Here is a 12,093-nt window from a genome sequence, read left to right as displayed (position 1 = left end):
CATGGACTCGAATTCGACAAAACAAGTTCAACCTGAACTGGCACCTTTTTACAAGGAGTCATGTTTGCATAGACCACAATACCTGCAGTCATAAATACAAACAAAAGACATAACTCTGATAATGTGCACTGTCCTTGTGGACCAATCAACTTCAAGGACAGTGCACATTATCAGAGTTATGTCTTTTGTTGGTATTTATGACTGCAGGTATTGTGGTCTATGCAAACATGACTCCTTGTAAAAAGGTGTCAGTTTTGTTGCCAGATAGAAGGGTAAAAAAAAAACAATTATCATATTTTTACTGACAAATGAGGTTCCCATAGTGAAGTTCAACCTGGGCTGGCAAACCCGGAATGCGAACCCAGGTTAATTCCCCCAGGGCATGAGCTCTCACACCCGTTCTGGCTCACGCGGCTCCTCCCATGGTGGTTTAGAGCGCGCAACTCACACTCCTGGTTGGAGATGAACTCGGTCCGATGCGACCGGCCAAGGTGAGCGAACGAAGTGCGACTTTGTGAGCCGTCGCAAAGTGGTTGTCGTAAAGGTCCACCGAGTGCCTGCCATAGGAGGGTGGAATTTCCGCAACTGCCGCAGTGTTGTGAAGGGGAGATGATACGGATGTAGCGATAAACCCTTTCCACAATGAAATTGATTGTTCCGATTCAGGATCACGACGCGATTCGAGTTCACAGTGTAAATGTGAAGGTGCGTGAATCTATTTCCTCTGTCGCGGAATAGACTGGACATGTGAAAAATAGCTTCATAGCTCATCGGATTCCTCCAGGATAAATAAAGATTCTGATCCTGATGGACACAATGAACGTGTATGATGAATTGGAAAAAAATCGCTTATTACCCACGCTATTTGATGCCAGTATTGTGAGCGTAAAGATCCGTGAATCGTTATATCCGCTTCTAATTTAATCAGCAAACCACTTCGACTGTTTTTGCTTTTACTCATTGTGGAGTCAGATGCTCGTCCCGTGCTCTGACAGCTGGACTGGTGGAGGCAGCTGGAGGAGCCGATAGGTGGATGGGTCAGTGGGCGAGCGAACGCGAGCGAGACGCCCTGTTGTGTGGGGTTCACGATTCACCAGCGTTGGTGGAGCACGGATTGATGGTTGGGAGTGGTGGGGGAGTCACACTGGCCGAGTGAAGAGTCGCGTCGCGAGCGCCGCGTTCGCTGCCGCTCCGTGCCGCCCGGCGGCGGAGGGTCGGTGGATCACAGAGTGATGGGAGTGGTGGGGGAGTCACACTGGCTGAGTGAAGAGTCGCGTCGCGAGCGCCGTGTTCGCTGCCGCTCCGTGCCGCCCGGCGGCGGAGGGTCGGTGGATCACAGAGTGATGGGAGTGGTGGGGGAGTCACACTGGCTGAGTGAAGAGTCGCGTCGCGAGCGCCGTGTTCGCTGCCGCTCCGTGCCGCCCGGCGGCGGAGGGTCGGTGGATCACAGAGTGATGGGAGTGGTGGGGGAGTCACACTGGCTGAGTGAAGAGTCGCGTCGCGAGCGCCGTGTTCGCTGCCGCTCCGTGCCGCCCGGCGGTTGCCGACGCGGCGGCGTTGGTGTCGGCCACCGCCCCCTCCAGCTTCTCGCACGACGTCACACCGTCGGCTGAGGGCAGAGCAACAGCGGCACGACATGAGCATCGCTACCATGGCAACATTGGGCGTGAGCATCGCTACCACGGCAAAGTTGGGCGTGAGCATCGCTACCACGGCAACGTTGGGCGTGAGCATCGCTACCACGGCAACGTTGAGCGTGAGCATCGCTACCACGGCAACGTTGGGCGTGAGCATCGCTACCACGGCAACGTTGAGCGTGAGCATCGCTACCACGGCAACGTTGGGCATGAGCATTGTTACCACGGCAACGTTGAGCGTGAGCATCGCTACCACGGCAACGTTGGACATGAGCATCGCTACCACGGCAACGTTGAGCGTGAGCATCGCTACCACGGCAACGTTGGGCGTGAGCATCGCTACCACGGCAACGTTGGGCGTGAGCATCGCTACCACGGCAACGTTGGGCGTGAGCATCGCTACCACGGCAACGTTGGGCGTGAGCATCGCTACCACGGCAACGTTGGTCGTGAGCATCGCTACCACGGCAACGTTGGGCGTGAGCATCGTTACCACGGCAACGTTGGACATGAGCATCACTACCACGGCAACGTTGGACATGAGCATCGTTACCACGGCAACATTGAGCGTGAGCATCGTTACCACGACAACGTTGAGCATGAGCATCGCTACCATGGCAACGTTGGGCATGAGCATCGCTACCACGGCAACGTTGGGCATGAGCATCGCTACCACGGCAACGTTGGACATGAGCATCGCTACCACGGCAACGTTGGGCGTGAGCATCGCTACCACGGCAACGTTGGGCATGAGCATCGCTACCACGGCAACGTTGGGCATGAGCATCGCTACCACGGCAACGTTGGGCATGAGCATCGCTACCACGGCAACGTTGGACATGAGCATCGCTACCACGGCAACGTTGGACATGAGCATCACTACCACGGCAACGTTGGGCATGAGCATCGTTACCACGGCAACGTTGGGCACGTTGCACAGGGCAGCGGCGCGGTGGTGACACTCTTGTCTCGCAGCCCGAAGGGCCCTGGGTTCGATGACCGACTTGAGCACCTTTCTACGTGGAGTATGTGTGTCTCCCCCCCCCCCACCCGTTCTGTAAAGTGCGATTGTGAGTTAGAGAGTGAGTGAGTGGAGTTTGTATGTTAGCCACCTGTTCTGCATGGAGTTTCCTCCATGGTAACTGGTATTGGCCAAACGTCCCCCAAAAATTGCCTGCAAACGACTCAATCGGGATTACGAATTACCACATCGCCTCCCCTCCCTACTGTGAAATGGCAGGACAACTCAGAACAAAAACATCTTGGGTGTTAACAAGCACAATAATGATTGTTATCGTAAAATAAGTAATATTAATTAAAAATAATCTCCCAACACGACGAAATGAAACGAAAACGTAACGGCGCTTGGGCAAGCGGCAGAGCGATGAGATGAGTTCCTGTGCAGGTGCTCGGTGACTCTTTACGTCGTCGCAGGACCGTGAGCGGTGGCGGCTTGCGGAGGCTTTCATCCCGCAGTGGACTGAACACGGCTGATGACGGTGATGACGTCATCGCGAGCGCGGCGTGGGTCAGCGTTGACCATACGGGGCTACGGTCGCGAGTACGCGATTGGCGCGCAGAGCATCACGTTTAAATCCGTCTCCGCTCCCCTCCGCTTCGTGCAAACCTCGGCAAGGTACCCCCCCCCCTCCCTCCACCCCCCCCCCCCGGTACACCACCCCCCCCCCCCCCGCTGTTTCCCAAACCCCATCCCTCACCACCTCCCCTCCCACCGTGTGATAATTCCAAAACGCCAACCCGAGCAGGTTTGGCGTCGGGCGGCACGCCGCTGCTACTTTCGCAGAGTTGGTTTAGCACCAATTACGTTTCTCATTTTCACCCGCGGGCAGCCGCACAAACACAGCGTTAGCACTCACGCGCGCGCACACTCCCACACGCGCACACCTATGCAGACACGCGTGAAGACGACAGTTTGCACCGGGGTTGGGTGTCACGACAGCCAACTTGAGCAATGCCTGTTCGGGTCGGCGCTGCGCACTGCGTGGCGGTGGACACTGACGCTACGGGTGAACTCCCACGTGCCCAGGGGGTCGACAAACCGAGCCAACAAGAAGGGGCGTTTTTGTTTCTTCGAATTCGGTAGGAAACAAACAAAAAAGCCCCTCGATATTTCAAGAGCCGCCATTGCGCGTGAATACGAGACGGTGGACCTTAATAACTAACGTCACGAAGCAGTCGTTAAAGAGCCGAATGCGGCTCGGGACCCTTCCCCGATTACTTTTCTAACGCGACCGCCACGGTTTGCTCGCCCCATGAGCTTCACTCGTTGATTCCTCAACCAGCGGTGACGCTCGACTGGACGCTGACCTGTTTCGTCCCGTCCTGCACACTCAACCACCCACACACGCAAAGATCACCCCCTATAGCCTTGGACCGACTTGTTTTAGGGCAAGTGCTGTTAGGGAACACTCATTAAGGCTGGCACGGCACACGAGGGGGTGGGTGGCCAGCAACACGCCCGGCCGCCTTTGTCTTCCCTTCCTTATGGCGATGTTTAGACACCTCGCCAAGGACTCATTTGAAGCTGAGTCGACCTAGGGGAGGCCCAAGACCGGTTCAGATAATCGGGTTTGTAGCACAGTGCACTAACCACTGCACTACTGCTCAACTAGTCACACCCACTCACTCCTACACACACACAGTCACTCTCCCACTCTCCCACTCACACACTCACACACTCACTCACTCCTACATACACACAGTCACTCTCCCACTCACATACTCACTCACTCACACACTCACTCACCCACTCACTCACCCACACACTCACACACTCACTCACCCACTCACCCACTCACCCACTCACTCACCCACTCACTCACTCACCCACTCACCCACTCACCCACTCACTGACCCACTCACTCACCCACTCTCCCACTCACCCACTCACTCACCCACTCACTCACCCACTCACTCACACACTCACTCACCCACTCACTCGCTCACTCACCCACCCACTCACCCACCCACTCACCCACTCACTCACCTACTTACCCACTCACTCTACTGCAGGTCAATACACTTCTCTACGGCTTCTGCCCTTGCACTGATCCACTTAAAAATTCCGCCCCATCACCTAAGTCCTTACAACGTTGATCAAATGTATTCACCCTTGTCCATTACACCTTCGATAGTGCTGCACGTTGCTGTCCGTTTGGCGTTTCGTGCCTCTGGGTCGATGACAAAATAATGCAACTGCATTCGTGTAAACAAAATAAAGTCGACTCAACATAAAATAGTGATCATCAACTCGGCCTTCAATGAGCAACGAGCGGAGCAGCGGACTTCAGCACTGGGGAGACAGACAGCGTGGCGCTGGCCACCCACCCCCTCGTTCACCTTGACGGCCTTAATAGGTGCACGCTAACTGAACACTTGCCAGTAGCGTAACTCGCATGGGGAGCGGTGGTGTAACGGTTAGCGCTGTGCTGCGTTACGAACTCAGCGACCCGGGTTCAATTCCCGCTCACGGCCAACACCGGTGACGGGTATCTGAACCGGTCCCGGGCCTCCCCTAGGTCGACTGCGATGTGTAAACATCGCCACTGTGGAGACAAAGGCGGCCGGGCGTGGTGTTGGCCACCCACCCCCTCGTTCGCCTTGCCGACCTTAATAGGTGCTCGCTAACAGCACTTGCCCCTACAGTCTGTGAAAGCTATACGGGGGATCTTTGTCATTTGCCAGTAGCGTAACTAGCATGGGGACAGGGGGTACCTAGCCCCCCCCCCCCCCCGCCTGGTGACCAAAGCTCCGAGTTGGGCCATCCCCCCCGCCCCACGATCACCACCTTGGGAGACAAATCAAACACTGGGGCCTCGGTGTTTGATTTGACCGAGCTGACGATGCCGTGACGATGCCGCTGGTGCCTGCGTGCGACGACGGCTCGGCTTTCAAAACGTCACCGGAGAGTGCCCCCCCCACCACCACCGCCACCACCGCCGCCGCACCCCCCATCCCACCGTGGCGCATTCCTCGGTTCCTCGGGAGCCGTCCTCCCCTCGCCAGGAGTGCGCGAGCTTTCGTGCCGCTTCGCTCGGCTCTCGACGCGTTCAGGGAGACTCTGGGGGCGTCTGTCGTGAGGCGGGGTGGAGGGGGGGTACGGTGCCTCGCTTTCCCAGCCACACCGGATCGAGGCCGCGACACGCGCGGCTCAAAAGCAACGAGGGCCGTCGCTGATTCCTTGAGCCCAACGATTTGCTTGGTTTGACGATCGTCGTCAAACCGCTGCCTGGTGAAGGCCTCCCCGCGACTGGCCGATTGACCGTACTTCACCGAGCAGGTCAATGTGTGTGTGTGTGGGATGAGGTGGCAGCAGCTGAATCGAACTCAGGCGGGCCGGGCTCACTGCGCTAACCGGCGTCGCCACAGCGGCTCACCCGCGCCGTGTCCGTGCGTCGTGACGTCCGCGCGGCGAGCCGTGGTCGCCCCGTGCGTGTTGATCGCCAGCATCCGGTCCACCTGGCCCGAGAGGCCGAGGCTCTGGACCGTGCCGTGCAGGAGGGCGGCGTCTGCGGCACAACAGCAGTGTCAGTAACAGCAGTGTCAGCAGCAGCAGCAGTGTGAGCAGCAGCAGCAGCAGCAGTGTCAGCAGCAGTAGCAGCAGTGTGAGCAGCAGCAGCAGTGTCAGCAGCAGTAGCAGCAGTGTCAGCAGCAGTAGCAGCAGTAGCAGCAGGGGTAGCAGCAGCAGTGTCAGCAGTAGCAGCAGGGGTAGCAGCAGCAGTGTCAGGAACAGAACAGCGGTGTCAGCAGCAGTAGTAGCAGTGTCAGCAGCAGTAGCAGTGTCAGGAACAGAACAGCAGTGTCAGCAGCAGTAGCAGCAGTGTCAGCATCAGAACAGCAGTGTCAGCAGCAGCAGTGTCAGCAGCAGTAGTAGCAGCAGCAGCAGTGTCAGCAGCAGCAGCAGCAGTGTCAGCAGTAGCAGTGCAGTAACAGCAGTAGTTGCAGCAGTATCAGCAATGTCAGCAGCAGTAGCAGCAATGTCAGCAGCAGTAGCAGCAATGCCAGCAGTAACAGCAGTGTCAACAGCAGCAGAACAGTAGGAACAGCAGAAACAATAGCAGCAATAATGCAAAAATAATCTTTTCAAGTTTTAATGCACCGCGAGACAACATCCGCTCACTCTCGTAGAGAGAGAATGACCCAGAGGCACGAGCAACCACAGACACGCGGGAAGGCAGCAGCTGCTGGATAAGCCGGCACCAATATTTTCCCAAGCTCTGCGATCCTCTATATATGTTAAATCGTTCTTGGCCAAAAGGTGTGAATATAAAAAAAAAGTGGTGACAACCGAGCTCACTATATCCCTCCATGAAATTCCCGAGCATCATCGACTACACGTGCCTGCTAACCAGCGGTAGACACCTCTGAAGTGTAACCACTGCTAGATGAAGCCCGGTCTGCCGTCGGGATTTGTTTGGCCACACGTCACCGCACCGGTCCGTGTGGGCGAGGGAAGCGAGCTCGGACGTCGCTTGCCGCCGACGTCCGGTTAGTCATGCTCAGTTCTGTTCGCTCTCCACTTAGTCGTGCCTGGCGGCTTCCGGGATGAAGCGAATAAACATCGACCGGCCTACGTCAGACGTCTGAACTGGTTGGCGTCAAGAACCGTCGAGGCCAGTGGCGGCCGCCGCTGCTGTACAATGAGCTGCTCAGTTCGGTTCCTGGAGAAGCTCCCAGCACGTGGGGTGAAACGTCGGACATGCGCGGAATGGCTCAAAAACAACAGCCACAACCGCTAAGACGGCCTCTTCACTGCCCATGCGCTCTGTTTGCCTCGCAGATGATGTCTCACGTCTGTTTGTGTCCCCTCGTTGTCTCTGTGTTGCAGTCTCTGTGGCGTTGTCTCTGTGTCGTTGTCTCTGTGGTGTTGTCCGGTGTCCCCTCGCTGTCTCTCTGTGTGGCCCTGCTCACCAGCCATCTGCAGGGCGGGTGTCTGAGCGAGTCGGCACAGTCCGGTGAGCCGGGCCTGCAGCTCCCTCTGGACGGCGCCCACCACCTCGCCGAGCAGCCCGGCCCTCGCCACGCCTCGCCAGAACCGCAGCACGTGGTCTAGGGGCAGCGGCACGCGGGGGGACGCCTCCGTTAGGCAACGCACGCCATCGGCAGGCCTAGGCCTCGGCAAGGCAAGGTAAAAGTTAAAAGGTAAAAACAACGAGCCTATTTTTACCCTACCCTTTACCTTACCCCTTGGCATGTCGACATCTTTACCCTTCACCTTTACCCTTTTACCCGGTAAAAAGGGTAAATTACCTTTCCTTGCCGAGGCCTAGTCAGACCTTTCAAAATGTTCAGGCGCAGCGCTGAGACTGCTTGCTCATGCCACGGCTGGGCGGAAGATGTGTGTCAGTGTAGAAGAGTAGGCCAAATATCCCCCACAGTGGCTCTTCATAGCTCCCTCTGTCGCTAGCTATTAGCGTTATTATTAAGCGTCTTCGGGACTTTCTCTTCTGCCATTTCAATTCAATTCGGTGTGTATTTGTTACACAGAAAATACCATTTAGCCAGCAACCCAGCTAGTTCGGTGACAATAGGCCTGCAGCCACGAACAACAACAACAATGATAATTGTTTTTTTACCCTTTTATCTGGCAACAAAACTGACACCTTTTTTACAAGGAGTCATGTTTGCATTGACCACAATACCTGCGGTCGGAATGCAAACAAAAAACACAACTCTGATAATGTATGCACTGTCCTTGAAATTGATTGGTCCACACACGAGACAGCTTTTCTTCGAGAATAGTCTCACATGGTGTTGGACCAGATGACGCCAAAAGGCGTACGAAAAAGGTGTCAGTTTTGTTGTCAGATAAAAGGGTAAAACAACAACAATTTTAAATGAACCGTGTGAGTCTTCTGTATTCATTACTACCACCTCTTCAGTGTCGCTATCCATTGACTTTCGAACTTTCAATTCAATGTTTATACGTTTCATGGAAAATCCCGTTTAGCCAGTTACCCAGTTAGTTTCGGTGGCAACGGCCCGCAGCTGCTAACAACTGTTGGGGTGGAGAGGAGCACAGTCAACAGCCAGCCAGGACACTCGAGATATAGATGATTGTAACATTTTAAAACAATACAAATATTCAAAGAGGTCAAAAGCACACTGACGTCAACACCACCAACAGTCTCTATCCCTCTTTCTCCGCTCTCATAAAAGCGCCCCCCCCCCTCCTCTGGACACAAACACGAGACATGTAATGTCTCCCATGTTTGCACAAAGAGTCTCGAGACGTAGCCATATTCAGATTCCTGAATTGCATCACGCCGACACAGCACAGGGGCCGTTGCGACACCATGAGACACAGCACAGCAGCGACTGGCCGTGCTATCTTTTCACCCGGCAAACGCCTCGACCAGGCCGCAAGCAAAAGTCGACGCGGTAGCAGGTGACGATGAACGCTCGACAAACCGTGCGGTGCCGCTACCTGGCAAGTCGCTGTCCTGTTCGGATTCGGGGGAGCAGCTCTGGTCGGCCCGGTCCGCTCTGGCGGCCATCGTGAGCTTCTGTGCCCGCTCCTCCCCGGCGTGCATCCCCGCCGCTTGCCCGTTCATCATCGCGGCCGCGGCCGTCGCCGTACCCACGCCGAAGCGTCCCCTTTTGTTGCCGCCACCACCCACCAAGGCCTCCCCGCTCCGTTTGACGGCCTCCCTCGCCCTCAGCGAGCCGTCGTGCCCCGGCCGCCCGGCCGCCCGGCCCGCTCCCTCGCCCATCGCGTTCGCTCGCCTGCTCTCCTCCGACCACTCGCGCTTCACGGCGTCGCTCAGGCTGCCGTGCCCGTTGCTGTACGCCAGCCGCTGCGCCGCACCCGCCTGCTGCTGCTCCTGATGCTGCTGCTGCAGCTGCTGCAGCTGCTGCAGCTGCTGTTGCTGCTGCTGCTGCTGTTGCTGCTTGTGGCCACCGACGTTGAGGGCCGTAGCGTCCTCGCCCGCTTTGCTCGCGCGCTGCTTGATGACGCCCCTGCGCTGGTGCTGCCCGCAGCCGCTCACGACGTAGCGGCGGTCGCCCTTCAAGAAGCTGCCCGGCCAGCCGGAGGGCCGCCCTCCACCGGGCCACAGGGACGCGGCGGCGGCAGCGGTGGCGGCGCCCCCCCCGGGGCCGCCCAGGCCACGGGGCTCATGCTTGGTGCTGCGGCAGCTGGAGGAGCAGGCGGTGTCGTGCTGGTAGAAGTCCAGCCGTCCGGCATCCATCACCTTCCTGAGGGACGAGCGGGGTGCACGAGGGGGGCCAGCGGCCGGCAGCCAGGCGTGAGCGAGCAAAAGCACAAAACTATTATAAAGATTAAACAAAAACAATTTTTAGTTTACCAGGTAAGGCCCGCTGAGCTATATCGCTCTTTTTTGAGAAGCGACCCGGCCACCACAAATGGTAGGTCAACTACTCTGAGCGCATCGCGTTGATTTTCTAAATGTGGAGTGGAAAACCGGAGGATCCGGAGGAAAAAAATGTGCAAGACTATGGGGAGAACACGCAAACTCCAAGTATTCAGCCGACAGGGTCAGGATCGAACCCACGACCTCCTGTGTGCCAGGCAAGCAGCTATAGCAACTCACCCGGATTATCGATAAAAATAGGGGATGATTCAAATGACGGCTCAAATTACCGTTGCGTTCATGTAACGAGCTAATGAGCAAAAAAAATACAAATAAAATACATCTAATGCTTTAATATAGTGTCGTTTATAAAAATTGCATCTCACAATCGCTGAGTACACAGACCAAGCTGGAATGCTGCCGGGTAGAGAGCCGGTGACAATAATTGCTCTGCAGCCAATTAGGGAGCGTCTATTATACTTGTGAGAGCAAACCGGAGCGCCTGCATAAAACGTACACATGCGAGGGGGCAACACTCTATCCCATACAGACAGGTGATATGAGTCCACGTCGCATTCTCCCGGTGAGTAAGGGCACGGAATCTCCTCGACTCCCACCACAGGGAGGTAGTTTCGCAACGTCTGTGTGATCCACCACCCCTCGCTGCGTCTACACCGCTCGATTACAGGCCACATGCACAGCCACCACCCCCTGGATAATCAAATATTTCTGATCGCTATCTTGTTCCGAACTATCGTCTCTCACGTCACCTGATCTATATTGTGTCTACATCTAAGTCATCTCGCTACGTCTATATCTCTTGTCTAAATCCCTTCTTGAAGAGGAGTTGAACCCACGATGTTAAAATGCAGGCGCCGTAACCAGTGCCACCTTGCGAGGTTCTTGGTGTTTGTTTCTGGTGGCAGGGTGCGCTGTAGGTTTCAGAACCAGAATCAGAATATATATTTATATACTGGAGGGATCCGATGAGCGACACATTTATTTTTCACAGATGTCCAGCAGGTTTGCCTGGCATGGTGGCGCGTGCCTGTGATCCATCACTATGGAGGCAAGGGCTGGAGGATCACCGAGTCTTGCCAACCTCCATAATCGGCTGGGCCATGGTGTCGAGTCATGGCGTCTAGTCACACAATCCAGTTAACTTCTACGCCCACGAAATGTAATGCGTTTTTTTTTATTTATTATATCGCGTAAATTTATAAATGTGTCGCTAAACCCGCCACCACCCGACACGGCCAATTAGTAAGGTTTGTCGCGCAAACAGAAGGTGCCGCAACATTTACAATTCGAGTACCGCGACGTTTCGCCGGTAGCTCTCTCCAGGCGGCAGCCAAAGTTGTGGAGACATTGCCCCGTCCTGTTTCGGTCTCATGGGTAATATTAATCGCAATAAACCTACGTGTTAAATTGCCTGCGGTACACCTGTCAAATCCCTGCGCGTGAGAAACAATGAGTTGCCACGTTTTGCATGAAGGTGGATGAATGAGTCTAAATGTTACATTTAAGTGAATGCAAAAAAAAACTAAAAAAATTGACAAATAAGAGAGACGGTGAAGGCGCGGGCGACCTTCATCCAGCAGTGGATAGACCATGGCCAACGTTGATGATGATGACGACAATGCTAACATTACATTTAGACCACGGGAGCAAACAAGTCTGTACAAAACATACACAGAAGCCAAGAATGAATGGAAATGGGACGGTAACTAAAAAGAGAATCGAATCGCAACCCCGAATTACAACGATTCGTAGGATCGTTTGCTGGGAGAGGGCGTGACTGATTTCTGAGCTGAGTGTCTTCATTCAATCCATTTATACAATGTTGAGCCAGGCTGGCCAGGATTGGGCAAAGGCGATTCACCAATTTTCATCCAGGAGGGCACGGACCTATTTATTAACGCATCGCTAAAAGAGCAAACAAATACCTATGAGTGTGTCCTAATAGTTACGAACGCACGAGTGAAAAAAATTAACAAATAGAGAGCAAAGTCACGTAGGTAAAAAAATAATAAAAGTAAAATAATAATAAATGAAAATAAATCAATTTAATTGATTTATTGTGATTTTATTTACTTACTTTCATTTATTATTATTTTACTTTT

At 54.8% G+C, this 12,093-nt stretch overlaps 1 protein-coding gene across 1 annotated transcript in view; it reads right to left on the bottom strand.

Moving 5' to 3' along the window:
- Nucleotides 1-208: 208 nt before the first annotated feature.
- LOC133343609 (uncharacterized) overlaps nt 209-12,093 on the bottom strand; it is a 37,754-nt gene continuing 25,869 nt past the window's right edge. The window contains exons 4-7 of the mRNA XM_061553300.1: nt 9,085-9,854; nt 7,569-7,706; nt 6,035-6,166; nt 209-1,609 (exon numbers count right to left, since the gene is read on the bottom strand). Coding sequence (XP_061409284.1) covers nt 1,473-1,609; nt 6,035-6,166; nt 7,569-7,706; nt 9,085-9,854 — 1,177 coding nt within the window. The 3' untranslated portion in view covers nt 209-1,472. The remainder of the gene's footprint in view (nt 1,610-6,034; nt 6,167-7,568; nt 7,707-9,084; nt 9,855-12,093) is intronic.

Source organism: Lethenteron reissneri, chromosome 18 (assembly GCF_015708825.2).
Source record: "Lethenteron reissneri isolate LAM-NWPU_2019-01 chromosome 18, ASM1570882v1, whole genome shotgun sequence".
Classification (NCBI taxonomy): Eukaryota; Metazoa; Chordata; class Hyperoartia; order Petromyzontiformes; family Petromyzontidae; genus Lethenteron; species Lethenteron reissneri.
This window is presented reverse-complemented; position numbering and strand designations above follow the sequence as displayed.